We start from the raw sequence: 20,057 nt of genomic DNA, 5'->3' as shown, positions 1-20,057 counted from the left end.
CTATTGCTTGAATAGATCTGTGGTCTCACGTCTGTTCCACTTAAAGTTTATGGGCCTGATGGGGAGTCCCATAGAGTGTTATGCTGTCTATGTCAGTCCTATAGACTATTAATGGTGTGCAGAGGAGACTGTTGCTCCAATTAATTCGGGGGGGGGGGGGGGGGGCAGACAGCAGGATCCTCAGCGATCAGGCACTTGATAAGATGATATCTGTGACTCTTTAGACATCTGCTTTATAGAGGACATGTCTGTTTTAGTAAATACTTGAATTCCACATACTTCTACGTGGGGAAGTCCATTCTTCTGCTCCAACACACACAAAAGGGAACTCTTTGACTATAACGGGGTCTATAGGGTGTCCATTTTTTTTTAACAGGCCTGAAGAATTTTCTCCTCCAGTGATTTCTGCCAGATCTGTTTTGGACAGATACCAAGCACAGATGTGAACATAGCCTAATCTGACAGTTCTGCAGCATCTCCTCTTATAACTCCCTGTTGTGCACTTCCTCTGTCATTCCTATTAGGAATTTTAGGGGTACAGCATGACCCTAGGAACCCTAAGACACTGCTTGTATACTGCATCCGGATGCAGGAATCATCGCATGCTTCATCCATTACTGTGCCCATTTCTCAGTAGACGTGCATTGTTTGCATATGGTGATCTGCCGGCAACAAGCGATGATATTAGGTGATACATACAAAATGCAAATACCCAAAAAGCAAGCGCATGCTCTGTTATTGTCTGATCACTGGCACCCTTCAGCTGAGGGCACACGTTCCTGCTGCCCATCACCTGCAGTGGCCAATGGGGGCAAGTTGTTAAGGGTAAATCTCAGATTTTTATTTCAAAAACTACGCCCCGTACAGCAAAGCATCCTAACATGAGCCGATTATTGGGAACAAGCATTCCCCATTAGTTCATGATAGCTGGTGTGATAATTTGTTGTGTGAATTAGTCTTTAGGCATATGATTTTTGACAATTATTACACAGGTAACAATCTGTGGGGGCCGTCGGAGGCTGCCGGTGTCTGCTGAGTGACGAACCCAATGCTGTATAGTGGTTTTAGGTTATAACAGAAATTGCAATGTTGATATGACTGGAGCCTTACTGAGGCTGTTTTATTGGATACACAAGGACACATATAGACCTTACTCGTAAAGGATCCATAGGCCCCCTATTCATAAAATAGAGACCAATTTGGGCTTTGTTCACCAGTATACAGTAGGGTTCCGTCTTCTTGGCAGATTGACTATTCTATACAATGACTGCCAGTATACTCTTTTTTCACAATAGAGTTCTGCAGGTCATGAATTGCACTGTATGTCGTTGTATGGCATCCGTCCCCGCCTTCCATTAAACATATTTCTTGGTAGTCTTGGAAAGTAGCCGTAGACATTTACTGTAGATAGTCACTGTATGTCTATGAGACAAAGTCAGATGATCACCAGTTACTGTTCACACATAAGCAAATGATAGAATTCATTATCTCATGCTGGATGTCCATACTAGAAGGACCAGCTGACTATCTAACGTGTACGGGGTCTTCACAACTCTCACCTGACTGCAGATGTCAGGGTAGTTGAGGATCGGGTAGATAAAATCCAAATGTTTTTATCACTGTCAGCCTGTTTCCCAGTTCCAACCAGGCCTTTAATATACCGTATTTTTCGGACTATAAGACGCACTTTTTTTCCTCCCAATATGGGAGGAAAATGTGTGTGCGTCTTATAGTCCGAATGCAGCGTGTGCAGCGTCTGTGTCCTGTCTATGAGGAGCAGCACGGAGAGCAGCACGGTGCCTGCCTGCTCTGCCCCTCCTTCCCTGTCTGTGTCGCGTGTTTGCAGGAGCGAGATCTGAGAGGCAGGGAAGTAGGGGCGGCCCAGACAGGTGAAGGAAGCGTGGTTTCAAGCTTGCCGAGAAAACCACGCCTCCTTCTCCCGTCTGGCTCGCCCCTCCTTCACTGCCTCTCAGATCTGGCTCAGGCAATGAAACCACACAGACAGGGAAGGAGGGGCGGGCCAAACGGGAGGAGGAGGCGTGGTTTTCTCGGGAAGCTTGAAACCACGCCTCCTTCACCCGTCTGGCCCGCCCCTACTCCCCTGCCTGTGTGGCTTCATTGCAAGAGCAAGATCTGAGAGGCAGTGAAGGAGGGACGAGCCAGACAGGTGAAAGAGGTGTGTTTTCAAGTTTGCTTAGAAAACCACACCTCCTTCACCCGTCTGGCCCGCCCCTTTTTCTCTTCTTACATAGCTTCACTGCACGGTGTCTCTTTCCATCCATGGATGAGATTAGATAGAATAGATAGACAGACAGATAGACAGACAGATAGACAGACAGATAGACAGATAGATAGGAGATAGATAGATAGATAGATAGATAGATAGATAGATAGATAGGATAGATTAGATAGATAGATAGATAGATAGATAGATAGATAGATAGATAGATAATGTTCAAATCACCCCATATCCCTACAATACATATAAAACAAAAACATTACTGTGAAACACATACACATTTGGTATCCCTGTGTCCGAAAGCCCCCGGTTCTATTTACATTGGTGAAATATTATATTATTAGGTTATTAAATATTTTACCAATTTTTTTTCCTTAATTTTTTTTTTCCCTATTTTCCTCCTCTAAAACCTTAGTGCGTCTTATGGTCCGAAAAATACGGTATGTTTTGCACATACTGTTCTTATACAGAACTATGTGTCTCTTGGATACAGACTTCAAAGCCAATGTCAACCTGATGTAATGCAGCGGCAATTTAGGGTCCGGCAATATCCAGATCTCCCACGATTATTCTGAACTTACCTTTAAAAGCAGGCATTACAGTCATAATACAGACGTGTGACTCTGAGACTGGCCTAACCTTGTGTAGTCTGTCTGAGTCTGCCGTTGTGTATTTTTCCATTTTCCTTTTCTGTTTCATTTATTTTTATTAAATTTATCGAGTATAAGAACAGTACAATAGAAACAAAAGGGAAAAAAGAAAACAGCGGTTACAAATGAACTGTCATAGGAGAATAGTCACATACAAATCAGCATATAAGAAGATACTAGTATGGCCTCCTTCACACGACTTTAGTGGTTCACAATCTGGAGAAATATGTCCGCATGTCATCAGAGATCCGCAAACAGACTTCTATGATCCCCTACACTTGTATGTGTCGCAAATGCGCACAAAAATAGGACATGCTTCATGATTTACGGTGCTTGAACGTGGCACAGACACAAAGCCACAAAAGATGCAATCGTGTACCTGGGCCCTTAGAAATGCATGTGTCCGTACTTTGATCCGCAACTGTGGTTCGCAATTGAGGATCAAATGTACAGTCGTGAAGAAGGCCTTACTGAGCAGGATTCTTTATCATATTTACAATGGTTTATCCAGAGCAATATGGCTCCAAGTATCCAATGCTTTATAAAACTTGTCAAATTTGTGTTGGTTACAAGCTGTCATACATTCATACATATAGTTGGTATATAATCTGTTCATTACTTATAATTGATTGTATCTATATAGCAATGAGGGAAAAACACAATGCACTGCCATGGTGGTTTTTCCCACAGCACCTTTTTGGTGTAGCCCACTTTGTGGGGCCTTAGCCTGATATTCTTTATAAAATTCCAAAAATGTATAATGATACTAGCCTCTGCTTGCGACTTCGTCTGCTTGTTGTTGGCGTCGATGATCCACCTATATTCAGCAAATTGCTGCCGTCGGTGATCTGCCTGTTCCAGGGTATTGGCAGCTCTCAAGCTGGCCTGCTGCTGAACTTGTTCCTTGCGCCGTACCTGTGATTGTTCCGGCATCTCAGCAGCTTGCTGAGATGCCATATAATGAGCGTGCTGCTGGCATTGATGATCCGCCTACTCCGGTGTTTCGGCAGCTCTCAAGCTGGCCTGCCGCTGAACTTGTTCCTCGTACCATGCCTGTGATTGTTTCAGCATCTCAGCAGCTTGCTGAGATGCCATATAATGAGCGTGCTGCTGGCGTTGATGATCCGCCTACTCCAGTGTTTCGGCAGCTCTCAAGCTGGCCTGCCACTAAACTCGTTCCTCGCACCATGCCCGTGATTGTTTCAGCATTTCAGCAGCTGGCTGGGACACCATATAATGAGTGTGCTGTTAGCGTTGATGTTCTGCCTACTCCAGTGTTTCAGCATCTCTCCAGCTGGCCTGCCACTAAACTCATTCCTCGCACCGTGCCTGTGATTGTTCCGGCATCTCAGCAGCTCACTGGGACACCGTATAATGAGTGTATTGTTGGTGTTGATGATCTGCCTGCTCCAGCGTTTCGGCTGCTCTAATTGCCGCTTGACGCCTAGCTCGCTGAATCCTCCTCAGTCCTCTATTTGAGGAGAAGTCTGTGACTTCTGGCTACCTTCATAGCTGTCGTGGTTTTAGAATTTTGCAACAAATTAGATTTTCGGCATGTTTAATATTGGCCAACTGCCAATTTGGATTAAAGGTCTTTTCCCATCTCAGTGTGTCAGCATTGGAGCAGATATGCAAATACTTATTCCCAGTACCAAATACTTCCCCAAGGGGCAACACAGTGGCTCAGTGATTAGCACTGCAGCCTTGCAGCACTGGAGTCCTGGGTTTAAATCCTGACAGGAACAATATCTGCAAGGGTTTGTATGTTCTCCCATTCTGCAAAGACATACTGATAGGGAAAAGAAAGCAAATTGTGATCCCTATATGGGGCTCACAATCTACATTAAAAAAAAAAAAAAAAAAAAAATTACCAAACAGTTTCTTAGCTACCCATAGTCCTGCAAAATGGCAACTATTTCTCCCAAGGAAATGGGGCTCAGGAGAGAGGATAGTGGTCGACCAGCTTCTGCACCTAGATGGCCACCAAATGAACCTATATATGGTAAACTGGGTAGTTTGTTAACTATTCTGCCCAGTTTATTATACAAAAAATAAAGTGTGTGTAGTGTAGTGTGTACCGTGCCATGCATTCCTCTTGCAGGGGTTGGGATTCTGGGTCCCACTGAGTCAGGAACCCACTTTAGTGTTCACCTACCCCTCTGTAGACCAGCCTTCCCCTGAGAACAAAGGATTGAGCATGTTGAAATTCAGCATGTGTGATCCTTCATTTCCCCCAACATCATCTGTCAAGGGGAAGTTTCACAGCCCCATACCTACAAGAAAGGTTATCCAGTCCTTCTGAACTTGATAGATTTGGCCAACGTTGCGCTTATGCGTACGGGCGCTTTTACAAGCAATTTTTTTTTTTATAACAGGAACCACTGGCTAAATGACCTCACTTTTATTACCTCAATTACCCTTAAGTACATCTTATGTCACTTTCCTCTTTTCTACTGTAAATTTTTCTAGGCAGGTTTCCTTTGTCAGTCTTTGCAAAATCGGACTCACTGTATAAAGGTTGGTGTTGTTAGAGCAGATCTGGAATAAGAGTGGCTTCTGTGGCTTGTAATAGGAGTTCCTGAAAAGCAGTGGGGAGCGCCATGTATTGTGAAGGGCGTTGACATACATCAATGTGATTGTGGTTTAATTGATGGCTAGTTTGGTATGATAACTAGCACTTAGCATGTGTTCATAGCCTGGCTAACAGTCATTCATAAACAGGAATTGTGACTATGGAGTTGTCATTTCTCAGCGTACTGTACACGGATTGCGCAACTCCCATACACTTCAATAAAGCAGGCGACAGCCAAGTTTCCTGGTCTTTACCTTCTATTTTTGTCTGTAGCCAGCTGCTTGTATTACAACATGGGGGTCACGGCCCCCTGATGTCTCTGTAGTAGACGTGTCAATATGCCATGAATGTATTTGGTTGCAAAGATACCCCAGTCTTATAAGAAGGAAGGTATGAAGCCAACATCCCATACTGTCACATACCGCAGTACAGCATATAGACCATATAGACATAATGGTTCTTTTGGGGAAGATAATCTGGAAATCACTTAAGAATCTAATTTGCTGAAAAATAGGCATAACACAACTGACCAATCTTTCGGCCCAATCTTTGTGCCCATTAGCTGAGCCTGATGGACATAATATTTCTACATAGAGAGTTGGACATTTGGGAAGACAAAAGACTAGGACAACTTGCGATTCAAAAAATCTTCTCCCAGTATCTGGGGATTCTTACATTGCCCACATCGGAAGAATATGCAAATCTGTCTTCCATGATGTAATTAGGAAGTCAGTGCCTCAGTCATGCAGCCCAATAGAGGGCGCTCCTTTGCACAGTGGAGCGCAAAATGGCTTAATAAGACTCCACATACCTAAATGGTGGTCTCTCCCTATGGAGTGATGATATCCCGCTAACCCTGTCTAGAAGCCTCTCACCTCTGCCAAGTCAGTTTTCTCTGCGCTGGGCTGAAGAGATGCAATAACATTGAAACAGCTGTCCTCGGCTGAGAGTCTGTACTTGGTAAAACCCCACATCATTGCAACAAAGGCCTCTGGGAAGGTCGGGCATGATGTTAAAGGGAACGCCCTCTATTGGGCTGCATGACTGAGTCTCTGTCTTCCTAATAACATCATGGAAGACAGATTTGCAATCCTCATGTAGTGCCCTCTATTGGGCACACATTAGTTTGGGTTTAAGGCACCATTGACATCTGCATTTGGTTTTCCATTTGGGGAGTTCACATGGGGACCCCCGAACGGAAACCTATACGCATTAAAAAGCGATTACCTGGGAAACCCGTGGACTCCATAGACTATAATGAGATCCATTTGGTTTCTGCTTGGTTTCCTCACTAATCATGCGGGAAGAATAGTACCGCTTGCAGGACTTTTCTCCCCGCATGTTTTGTACGGAATCTGAGCGGAAACCACAAGAACCTCATTATAATCTATGGGGTCCGTGGGTTTCCCAGGTAATCGCTTTTTAATACGTATAGGTTTCCGTTCGTGGGGTCCCCAAGCGAACTCCCTGAACGGAAACCAGAACGCCGATGTGAATGGGGCCTAACAGTGTAATTGAAAATGGATCCAATGATGATTAACCGTGTATTGACAGACAAAAAGGTACTAGAACATTAATCCATCCAACTCCAGCCCTTACTACAACTCTGCCATTCATCTCCCTAAAAGGTTGCCTAAATAGTTGGATAGGAAATGGAGGCAGCTTGTCTTTTGCTCTTTTTCCGGAGTTAGATGTAGGAGGCACATGTCCAAATATCAGTTTATAAAGGAGGGTGAAAGGTGCGTGTAGATTAAGATCTTGGATGCTCTCCAGGTTCCATGGTTTCATAACTGCATGAACCTCACACCCACTGCCTCGGAGTCCTTCACACACCAGTCTGTGGTTTCAGAGTGCTGGATCAAATGTATAAAAATTATAGCCACAAACTTCCTCTCACTCTGCAGTTGGCGAAGTTAAATCCTGGTGATGTAACAGACATAATGTGCAAAGCCGGGTGGTCAAAGAGGCTATTTACATGTCCTAGTATTATAGAGACTTGAAAGACCTGTGCAGGGTGGGTGCAAGAAATAGGCACCAGGCGTTGGTTTTTAACATCTTAAAGTGAGTGTATCATACATATATATATATATATATATATATATATATATATATATATATATATACAGTATTTGTATTTTTTCTACGATTCTTATACATCATTTACAGAGGTCTGGAGCTGATCTTGATGGTACTCCCATTGACAGTCTGCGTCATCCTTGCTAAGGTAGTCTTCCACTTAACTAGTGTTATATACACTACTCTCATTCCACAAGTTCCTAGATGCAGAATATATATCTTCAGGTTTGTCCTGTCCCATCTGAGGCTGCAGGTTAGGTCGTCGCTATGAAGCCCATATAACTTTATCCTCATATCCTCACCAAGCATGCTTTCTCTTCGACAAGGTGAGCAGGGATGAATCCCATCTCCCGACCACTGAGCAATACCGGACTCTCCGAACTGTTTTCCTTCCATCCTTCTTCGGAGGAAGGGAGATATTAACCGTCTATTCCCCTTATGTACCTAGAACTCCTTGTCAGGGATGTACCATCAACTCAGCATCACCTATTCTCCAGTGGTTTGCTCCAATAAAAGACATAGGTACACATTGATACAATAATGCAGATATTACTTCTAATGGGCGCATACACATATGTGAACCTTTTGTAGTGCTCACAGGGGGAACCAGCTGGCTAATGTTAAATGGGCTCCATTATATGGTCTGTATAATGTTATTTAATATCTAGGGGGGAACTGTTTGTATTGTTTTGCTACAATACATATGTTTAATTTATTATAGGTGCTTGCATTCAGCAGTTTGCCCTTTGGCAATGCATTGTCTGTAGTGTGCACGTGGCACTTTATGCCTATCGTAAAATCTAATTTGGATAATAGGGCTAGGTCATTATTCTATGATGATGATGATGATGGCCACGCAGATTAGGTTGCTCAGCTGGTTTTACCAAAATGAGCGTACATCTATTCAGACGCGGATAGGTCCAGAGAGAGATGGAGCGGCCTGGTCCGAGCCCTCATGATACCCGCTCCTATCATTTACTTCTAGGGGTAAGAATCTTTATTTTCTACTCTGGTTTCTTCTTTTGTGTTTATTCTTGCTCACTACAAACATCAGATATCACTTGAATGTCCGGTGACAGCTATATCCATGGGTTCTTCCATAAACCTGCTTATACCATATTCTTTCTGCGACTAGATCAAACATAACTGGTACCCGGACGAATCTGGCGCGGTCTATGAGATTAGTACAGGATCGGATTTGGCTCAGACAAAGGTGTTTTTGAGTTTTTTAATTTGCTTTTTTATATTGGCGCTGTCCCTGTGATGTCACTCATTTGGATCCCCTGCAATATTATCACAATGACAACCAATAACTGGCCACAGTGATGCCACGTTATGCAGAATGATGTTACCACTGTGCTCTACAATTGGCTGGAAATATGGTGCCCAAAACATGTCATCACTATTTTAGATTGATCACAGGGTATTCCTCTGCTGGGAGTACCATTGCCCACCCCCAACCCTTGCAAGACAGTAACTAGTGCCCACCCCCAACCCTTGCAAGACAGTAACCAGTGCCCACCCCCAACCCTTGCAAGACAGTAACCAGTGCCCACCCCCAATCCTTGCAAGACAGTAACCAGTGCCCACCCCCAACCCTTGCAAGACAGTAACCAGTGCCCACCCCCAATCCTTGCAAGACAGTAACCAGTGCCCACCCCCAACCCTTGCAAGACAGTAACCAGTGCCCACCCCCAACCCTTGCAAGACAGTAACCATTGCCCACCCCCAACCCTTGCAAGACAGTAACCAGTGCCCACCCCCAATCCTTGCAAGACAGTAACCAGTGCCCACCCCCAATCCTTGCAAGACAGTAACCAGTGCCCACCCCCAACCCTTGCAAGACAGTAACCAGTGCCCACCCCCAACCCTTGCAAGACAGTAACCATTGCCCACCCCCAACCCTTGCAAGACAGTCACCAGTGCCCACCCCCAACCCTTGCACGACAGTAACCAATGCCCACCCCCAACCCGTGCAAGACAGTAACCAATGCCCACCCCCAACCCTTGCAAGACAGTAACCAGTGCCCACCCCCAACCCTTGCAAGACAGTATGCTCACTGCATTACATAAAGATAGGCAATGTATAGCATCTCATGCAGCCTCTGCACCTATATAATAAACTGGGGAAAACGGACAGATGGTCCAAGGCACATAAAATATGTGTTAGTGCATTTTTATAAATTTGTGAATGAGAGAGCGGTAATATTTGCATTTAGCTGTATAGTAGGTCCTAGGCATCTCGGTCTGACACTGTCCACAGCACTGTTTCAAAACATGTGGCCGAACAGTTGATCGATGGGGATACCAGTGGTCAGACCAACAACAATCTGATTTTGATGATCTATCCTAAGTATAGGTCATCCATATTATAATCTTGGAAAGCCCCTTTAATAGGCTGTCTATAAGATGCATAAATATGTTGGGTCCTATAGATGCGATGAGAAGTGCTGGAGACATATACTACTGTAAGAATATATAGTAGCATATGTCAGAACCTTCCATTGTAAGTATGCATTGACAGTATATACCCCTTCCCCATTTACTTTGAATTCCCTTATAAGGTACTGTAGATTTTGTCAACCAGAGAACCCCAATTGCCATAGATAAAGCAATATTCTTATATAAAATGAAGGTTGTTCTAGATCACACCATCACAGAGATTATCTTTGTTCAAAGTCTTGTTATCAATTTGCATGTAAATTCCATGGTGATAAATGGCGGCCTAAAAATCATCGTTGAACTGCAGAACATCGTACTGTGTAATAAGGGCTGAGCTGCTGGAGATTTATAAGAGTATATACTGGGGGACGTCCTCGGGCATATACGGTGTAATCAGTGGCGTAACTACCACCATAGCAGCGGTAGCAGCTGCCACAGGGCCCGGGACATTAGGGGCCCGGTGAAAGCTGCTACCGCTGCTATCATTATTCTCGGAGGTCTTTTCGGACCCCCGAGTATAATGATCAGGGCCCCCTGTTGGTGGAATACTTTCCACCAACAGGGGGCCCCGAAGCTGCAGCAACGGCTGAGACACAGGAGCTGCAGCTCTGGCTCCTGTCAGCGCTTCAGGACGCTCCCCCTCTCCCCCCCTCCCTTTCTCTGCTGTCCTCTGCCCACCAATGAGAGGAGGAGGCGGGGCTTATCCCTGCCGAGCTCCTGCCGTCCTGCACTGGAGGAAGAAAGGAAGAAGGAAAGTGAAACTAAAGCTACACAGGTACGTACTGGGGTTACTTATTAATGTCAGGCATATGGGGTGATTACTTGTGTTTTAGTAACTCCATGTGCCTCATATTAATAGTAGTTAACCCCATCATCTCCCTCACATTAACCCCTGTGTGCCTCACCATAAGAGTTACTGATATGTGAGACATATGGGGGTAATAATAATGAAGATACTTTATTATTACCTCCATGTCTCTCACATATCAGTAACTCTTATGGTGAGGCACACAGGGGTTAATGTGAGGGAGATGATGGGGTTAACTGCTATTAATATGAGGCACATGGAGTTACTAAATTGTAATGCACATGACCAGATTTTTTATCCACAATTTGTCCTGGTATAGCGGTCAGCGGGTGACATGACAGTATTTAGTCCTGTAGGGGCCACTATTGGGTATAATACTGTGTGCAGGGGCCACTATGGAACATAATAGAGCGCGCAGGAATGCGTAGGAGGGACTCGGTCGAGATCTTCGGTGTCGGGGGGGCCCCATGTCAAAAGTTCGCCACGGGGCCCCGCCATTCCTAGTTACGCCACTGGGTGTAATATACCGCTAGAAAGCTGACAGTGCACTGAATTCACTGCACTATCGGCTTTCCCGTTCTGTGACCCTCGCTGAAGAGCTATTGGTGCCATTACCGTAGCTCTTCACTGTCAGAAGGGCGTTTCTGATAGTCAGTGAGGAATGCTCCTCCTGACAGTAGCATCTATTGCGCTGTACCGTGAGAGGAGGCGTTCCTTACCACCCCGCGATGACACCAAGCAGTGAGGAACGGCTCCCCCTTCTCCTGACAGTACTTGTCCATAGACTAGCACTGGGGAAGGGGGGGGGGGGGCGTTCCTCACCAATTCTCAAGAAACCTAGTGACATTGTCTGGGATTAAAGCCAAACCAGAATATCTCCTCCAAATCAAAGAGAGCCCCTTCTTCACACTGTTGAGAGGCAGTAACCCCAAAATAGCTGCCTGCAGATGGGTCACACATCCTTTTGGAAAATATATTGTGGTATGACTATAATCCTGGATCATGTTCTTGAAAACAAGGCATTGATCTATAGAAAGTTGCCTAACAAAAAGTGTCACTTAAGGCTAGGTTCACATCTGCATTCGGGTTTCTGTGTGAACCCAGCCAGAGGCTGCATGCACACGGAGTTACGCCGGGCTTGTAAAAATCCTCATTCACAGCCGTACACGCGAGCGCAGCAGACGGCTCCCAAACACTTCCCATTCACTTCAATGGGAGCGCTCGTAACGCCGGCGTTACGAGCGCTCCCATTGAAGTGAATGGGAAGTGTTCGGGAGCCGTACGGTGCGCTCGCATGTATGGTTGTCAATGAGTATTTTTACAAGCCCGGCGTAACTCCGTGTGCATGCAGCCTAAAGCAAGTTTTCCATCAAGGAGAACTTATTTGCATATAATTTATGACAAGCATACTCCATTGTGAAAAAAATCACTGGTTTTAATAAATCCCCCTAATTTATTTTGGTTTGTGGCTTTTTGTGGGTAAGTAAATTTATACTAAATATTGGACGGAATTGGAAAATATGTCTTTAGTTGCTGCAGCATTTCAGACAAATGCAGATTCAAAAAGGAGCTCAGGGAGAAGTGTCTGCCGGGAATATCTTATCTGTATTCGGTTACAGTTTTCCCCTTCTATATCTGATACACTAATACACTAATGCTGGATTTTGCTGACTATAAAATCACCAAGTGAATACATTCACATGCAGTTAACGCTGCCAAATATTGAGGTATCTGTGGTTTCTTTACGGTGGTTAGCCCCTTTTCCACATCTCAAAACTAACAGGGTCTTGGCTCGGATTAAGGAATTCCCATAAAATCCTATTGTTGATCCTACAGATGTCTCTGGAGTCCCATCAGTATGGAGAGTAATCCAGACTTGAAAGTAAAGGATTCCTTTGAAAGATATCTAGCTATTAGCGTTGTGAGCGAGCGGTCTGTAGGGTGGACTGGAAAATCCTATTCTGTTTTATAGGAGAAAAGTGCTGTCTCAGGAAGACAGTCTGACTTATAAAGAACCTGATCCTATTAAGTCTGTAAAACAATTGATGACTCTCTTAATCGCATTAAGGCTACCACAATGTGTGAAAAGGACAATCCATGTGATTTCTAATGTGGTCTATAATCCAGATGTAGGCGTCCAGACAGACACTATACACACATGTAGGGGCATGTCTGAAAAGCTAACACTCTAAATTTGATTCTAATGAGTTTTTAGGTCAGGGCTCCATATCGGTTTATCAAGTGTGATAATCACACATGCATGAGATAAGGAGAATATATTGTGGTATTGTATGTAATATATTCCTTTCAGATAACATCTGTCCAAGGTCTAGTGTCCCTGAAATAAGGTATTGGCAAAAAATTCAGCAGTGTTGAATAGAGATGGGTGAATCACTTAGTCACGAGCCACATTGGACCCGTATATTCAAAATTGTTTGGGTTTTAATGAAAATGATAAAATGGTGATCTGCTTTGGATAAACAAAAATAGCAGTGCATTATACTCTAGGGTTTCTTCAGGATAGAGACCCAGGGGAGATGCCAAAAAAATAAATAGGTGCCAATAAAAAAAAAATTTATACTCACCACTGAGACCCAAACACAGGCCTCAGAGGTGACCCCCTGGGCGCATGATGTCACAGAGAGCACCGAGAAGGTGGAGAGAGAGTGCTGGATGCTGCATGGAGGCACAGAAGAGGTAATGGAATATGAGTACAAATTTTATTATTTTTATTTTTAGGTTCCTAGGAGCCCTGACAGTGTTCTACACTATGTTTTATAGATAGGTTTCTAGGAGCCCTGACAGTGTTTTACACTATGTTTTATAGATAGGTTTCTAGGAGCCCTGACAGTGTTTTACACTATGTTTTATAGATAGGTTTCTAGGAGCCCTGACAGTGTTCTACACTATGTTTTATAGATAGGTTCCTAGGATCCCTGACAGTATTCTACACTATGTTTTATAGATAGGTTCCTAGGAGCCTTGACAGTATTCTACACTATGTTTTATAGATAGGTTCCTAGGAGCCCTGACAGTGTTCTACACTATGTTTTATAGATAGGTTCCTAGGAGCCCTGACAGTGTTCTACACTATGTTTTATAGATAGGTTCCTAGGAGCCCTGACAGTGTTCTACACTATGTTTTATAGATAGGTTCCTAGGAGCCCTGACAGTGTTATACACTATGTTTTATAGATAGGTTTCTAGGAGCCCTGACAGTGTTCTACACTATGTTTTATAGATAGGTTCCTAGGATCCCTGACAGTATTCTACACTATGTTTTATAGATAGGTTCCTAGGAGCGCTGACAGTGTTATACACTATGTTTTATAGATAGGTTTCTAGGAGCCCTGACAGTGTTCTATACTATGTTTTATAGATGGGTTTCTAGGAGCCCTGACAGTGTTCTACACTATGTTTTATAGATAAGTTCCCAGGAGCCCTGACAGTGTTCCACATTACGTTTTATAGATAGGTTCCTAGGAGCCCTGACAGTGTTCTACACTATGTTTTATAGATAGGTTCCTAGGATCCCTGACAGTATTCTACACTATGTTTTATAGATAGGTTCCTAGGAGCCCTGACAGTATTCTACACTATGTTTTATAGATAGGTTCCCAGGAGCCCAGACAGTGTTCCACATTACGTTTTATAGATAGGTTCCTAGGAGCCCTGACAGTGTTCTACACTATGTTTTATAGATAGGTTCCTAGGAGCCCTGACAGTATTCTACACTATGTTTTATAGATAGGTTCCTAGGATCCCTGACAGTATTCTACACTATGTTTTATAGATAGGTTCCTAGGAGACCTGACAGTGTTCTACACTATGTTTTATAGATAGGTTCCTAGGAGCCCTGACAGTGTTCTACGCTATGTTTTATAGATAGGTTCCTAGGAGCCCTGACAGTATTCTACACTATGTTTTATAGATAGGTTCCTAGGAGCCCTGACAGTGTTCTACACTATGTTTTATAGATAGGTTTCTAGGAGCCCTGACAGTGTTCTACACTATGTTTTATAGATAGGTTCCTAGGAGTCCTGGCAGTGTTCTACACTATGTTTTATAGATAGGTTCCTAGGAGCCCTGACAGTGTTCTACACTATGTGTTATAGATAGGTTCCTAGGAGCCCTGATAGTGTCCTACACTATATGTTATAGATAGGTTCCTAGGAGCCTTGACAGTATTCTACACTATGTTTTATAGATAGGTTCCTAGGAGCCCTGACAGTATTCTACACTATGTTTTATAGATAGGTTCCTAGGATCCCTGACAGTATTCTACACTATGTTTTATAGATAGGTTCCTAGGAGCCCTGTTAGTAATCTACGCTATGTTTTATAGATAGGTTCTTAGGAGACCTGACAGTGTTCTACACTATGTTTTATAGATAGATTCCTAGGAGCCTTGACAGTATTCTACACTATGTTTTATAGATAGGTTCCTAGGATCCCTGACAGTAGTCTACACTATGTTTTATAGACAGGTTCTTAGGAGACCTGACAGTGTTCTACACTATGTTTTATAGATAGGTTCCTAGGAGCCCTGACAGTGTTCTACACTGTTTTATAGATAGGTTCCTAGGAGCCCTGACTGTGTTCTACACTATGTTTTAAGCCAGGTCAGATTCATACTTGCTCGACACAAAACGAATATTGGTCCCACACCACACAAACCCGAAATGAAATTAATCTTGAGAGGTTCACCCATCTCTAGTGTCCCCATCTCACTAATTTTGTCATTTGTATAAAACCAATTAATTCTGGGGGTGGGTGGGGGTGTCCATACAAACACATACACACCCCATACATACATACACACCCCTTTGGCAAGTGAAAAGGTAATACATGTTAACTTATTCATGCCTTGATAGGAAGATATGTTTTCTAGTGTTGAATTCTCCTTCACGGACCAGCGGAGGATGCATGTCATTTATGAAGACCCTCCTCATAAATGAAGCACTCCCTCTGTCGGCAGCGGGGCTATAAACACTGGTGTTAGTAATGCCAGTCTTCATAAATATGGCCTGTATATCAGAGTGCCCTTATACAACATGGCTTTGTGCTGCAGATTTTTTTGTAAAACCAAAGCAGAAATTGCTCAATTCTGAAAAACTGCTACAAAAATTATACCCCAAAAGCTCATTACTTACACTATAAAGCTCCTAAACTATGTGGCTGAAGTGCAAAACGCACTATAGGAAAATGACAGCACAACACCCTTTTTCCCCTGGCGCTTTTTAGCCCTTAGACGTGTTTATAGCAGAAAGTTACGCCGTTTCCTTTGTCACCACTAACTGGCTGGACTGGATCAATAGCATACTAGCTATGGCATTTACACCTAGTGTGTGGGCCCCAATTCTACCACTTCCCCCATGAGCCCGTTGGCTAAGTGACTTGTCTTTTTAGTAGGGCAATTCCCTATATAAGATATTATTTGTATCAGCAGGAAACAAGTCACTGTTTATAGCAGCCGGTGCTTAGTCTAAGCTGGCACAGGTTATCGTAAAACATCTGGATTCGCTAAGCGACAAAGGAAAGACAAAGGTAATTTCCTCATGGTTTCCATGTTTTGATGTTTTGTTACGGAGACTATTCACACATAAAGGGTTGCTACGATATATATCGAGAAAATGTATATCCATATAGATAGACTAGTTAGACAGATAGATAGATAATAGATAGATAGATAGATAGATAGATAGATAGATAGATAGATAGATAGATAGATGATAGATAGAATATTCAATGAAACCTCTCTCTAAAAGATTAGCTCTTTCATGAGACCACCCTAATATATATATATATATATATATATATATATATATATATATATATATATATATATATATGTTATACAGTGAAATCCATCCAAAAGATCACCTCTATGAGAAGACCACCCCTTACAAGACCACTTTTTAAAACGCTTTTGGGTGGTCGTCTCAAGACGTTTTCACTGTATTAGGTGTTGCTATTTATGCATTTCCCTTATCGCATTACACAAGTTAATAATTTATTATTACAGTGTATATAGAACCTGACATAGAGACAACCCTAGCAATGTTTGTGTACATATTACCGAATTGATACAATGTGATCTGTAATTGACTAATATAAACAGGCGATATTTTCGCTTTATTTCATTCTGCTCTGCAGCGAGGCGTCAAATAGCTGTCAAGGGGTTAAATACATGGGGCAGCAGAGTGCTGCAGCTGGCTGTCCTCCTCCTCCCCTTGTGGGCTGCCAAGGGGCACATGATGCAACAAGCTGTAGACTCAGAGCAGGGTTTTGCACAACCTGGCGACACACCTCCACCTTGCTATTGGTTCCAGGCACCCGTAGACTTTGTGCCATTGGGCAGTACTCGATCCCATCCCCCTCCACATGGTAGTGAGTGTCTAATGTGCAGGAGGAGGAGGAGGGCCTGCCTGCTGCCTGCCTATGTTGGAGCAGCCTCCTCCACTCCCTCCCTTTTATTCTCCCTCCACTCTTTTCCTTCTCCCTCCTTGTTCATCAGGAAGTAGTTACAGACAGAGCTGCAGTCACGTCTTCATTGGGATCTCTTCTTTTTTCCTATAAAATACTAATACTTTTTATTTTTTTAAAAAAATTGGATTTCTATGGATTTAAAGGCGATGATATTATCCAAGTAAAAACCACAGGGTTACTATGCACTACACCTGGCAAGGGCTCATTCAACCTGTGTCTGCCGCTGGAGCCTGGCACAAGCCTTAGAAAAGGTCCAGCATAACCTGTGCCTTGTAATTCCAGATGTGCGTGCCTGCTGTGGATTATCAGAACACCACTAGGAAAGCCTACATTGCCAAGTGCTATCGGGGGTGAGATCATGCCTTCCTGCCAGTTGTGAGGCTGTGCTGGTTGCAGATGTGGGCACCACTAGATGCCAAGACCCCTCCTTCCAACCTAAGGCTGATTGCTCAGAGAAGAGTGTCCTGTTCTTCCGGTTGCACCCCTGATGATCTTCATAGGAGGGCTTCTCTGTCCACCTTTGGCGTGACAGATCATTCCTAACACTGGATCCATCTCCCAGATCTTCAAGTCATTTGGATTATAAGTCCTTTTATTCAGAACCGAAATCTATTTGTCATACCATCCCATTTATTCCCACTGACTGCTAGTGTTGCTCTTTTCACGGGGGTCTTTCGGTCTTCCTTTTGTCTTTGCAACATTATATCCGACTGACCAGAACTGTTCCAAGCTTTATTCTCCATTGGGGTTGAAGATTGTCAGATGTGAACCACCTAAGCCTAAAGCACAGGGTGGGGGGAGAGAGGTGGAGGGGCCCTTCTGAATGCCTTTACAAGGTTTCTGGTGGTGGGTTTGCTGCAGGCATGGTTTTACCCTCCTGGGCAGGGAATATGGGGAGAAAGAGGAAGAAGAGGAATCATTTGAGATGAGCAGTCCTGGTATCCAGATGACCAACAGAAACGTAAGTGTGCTACATTGTATATGATGCTACCATTATTTCTTGTCATCTCCTCTGCTTTACCAGCGATGACCCGGGAAATCGTAAGGAAGATTAAATAAGACAATGTTAAAAGTTGCAGTTAAGTTGTCAAAGCCGCTTTTACAAATTGTAGATGACTGAATTCTGCGATGAATTATTAATTCATGTAATAGCCGCCGGTCTGTAATGAATGATTTAACAGTCTAACGGCCTGGAAGCGTGCTTTATTGGTAGACTACTTTCTCCATTTTTGACCTTGGCTATAGATGCGGTAAGCTAAATCATTGCATTATAAATAGGCAAGAATGAGTAGCATCAGTAGTAGTGAACACAATGTCAATAGTGCCAAAAATGACCAGATACAATCCAATGCAATCCTTTGAATTGTCCGTAAAATTTTGGTAAAATCAGATGAAATCTGAGCAACCGATTGGGAAGTGTATGTGTAATATTGTATACTGTAGTATGTATTGTTACTATTAACCATCTCAGACAGTTATAAAATTGCTGTTTATATGGTCCGTTGTATAGTCCTGGTCCAATCTAGCAGCTGGGTCCCAAATTTGACATAAACTTTATTTAGGGTAAACTGATTTTACTATGGCGACCATTCTGGGAATTTTGCCAGGTTGAGTGTTGCTACATTTTACAGTTTTGTTACTTTGCCCCGGGCAATATTCATGGTAGGTGCAGAATAAAGACCATGTTCTTCCATGTAGCATAGCAATGGGACATGCATATTGAAATGTCTCAGGCATGTCGGCCATCTGGATCATATGTGCTTGTTGTGCAACAGTACAGAGGTTTATCGCTTAGTAGGGTAAAAATGTGTGTAGTGATAGTGTTAGCTTGGGCTGGAACGTTGTGTTTATTTTGTTTTGTTGCTTGGACTTGACTTGTCACGGCGGGGCCTGGTGATGTTGGCCTTAGCAGGAAAGTAAGGGTTAACGTGTCACCATAATCCTGCCCATGACTTCCTCTGGCTCTGGCCATAGCTATTAAAGCAGAGTGTGCGGTGACTTCTGTGTGTGTGTGATGGATTTATCGAGCCTTAAAATCCACATTAATCCATAGGTTGACATGAGAGAATCTATAGAGTGACAGGTATGTGCAGATGTAAGGTGCGAATCCCTGGAAGTTCTCGGCCAACTTGTTACTCATACCGCACAATGGCCTCAGATATTTCTGCCATATAATATTGGTGCAAATGGAAAGTCATGTCTTAGATGTTCTCCCTTAAGGCATAAAAATCATTTAGATGTTAGGGATAAGATCCCACAGGAACATGACTAATATCCTGTTGTACAAAGGTTGCCATACTATACTTGTGTTGTGTGATCCCGTGCATGCCTATAGTTGCAAGTGCGACATTGCAGCGTGCCAGTGTATGTATGCAGTCATCTGTCCCGCATGCTGCTTATTCTTGTGGATTAGCCCCACGTGGAAGAGCCCCATTAAATAGGGCTAATCCTCGCCCAGATCCATGGCACATCACACTGCACATCCCTGGCAGAAATCCAAGTGTCAGCAAGTGCAGATTCTGTAGTAAATACATGGCAAATCCAACTCATGTGAACACACCCTAAAAACCATGGTTGCTTTCCATCAAAAACAGTGCTACTCTTGTCTATTGGCTGATCCTGGTATTGCAGTTCAGCCACTTGTATGACATGTTGGTAATTTTAATGTTCTTATTGCCTCGTTTTTGTCTTTGTTAAAGGGGTTGTCCAGCAGAACAAAAGGGCTCAGAGTGGGTTAAAAAAAAAATAAATAAAGGAAGCAAATCTCATCCCATCTATCCT

General features: G+C 43.4%; 2 protein-coding genes across 2 annotated transcripts in view; one reads left to right on the top strand and one right to left on the bottom strand.

Moving 5' to 3' along the window:
• Window positions 1–20,057, bottom strand: part of TUBG1 (tubulin gamma 1) — a 549,244-nt gene that overhangs the window by 457,193 nt on the left and 71,994 nt on the right. The window lies entirely within an intron of this gene.
• PLEKHH3 (pleckstrin homology, MyTH4 and FERM domain containing H3) overlaps window positions 17,227–20,057 on the top strand; it is a 49,482-nt gene continuing 46,651 nt past the window's right edge. The window contains exon 1 of the mRNA XM_075277376.1: window positions 17,227–18,237. Within this exon, the coding sequence (XP_075133477.1) occupies window positions 18,100–18,237 (138 nt within the window). The 5' untranslated portion in view covers window positions 17,227–18,099. The remainder of the gene's footprint in view (window positions 18,238–20,057) is intronic.

This window comes from Leptodactylus fuscus, chromosome 6 (assembly GCF_031893055.1).
Source record: "Leptodactylus fuscus isolate aLepFus1 chromosome 6, aLepFus1.hap2, whole genome shotgun sequence".
NCBI lineage: Eukaryota > Metazoa > Chordata > Amphibia > Anura > Leptodactylidae > Leptodactylus > Leptodactylus fuscus.
The sequence above is the reverse complement of the archived record's forward strand: the minus strand, read 5'-3'. Positions and strand labels throughout refer to the sequence as shown.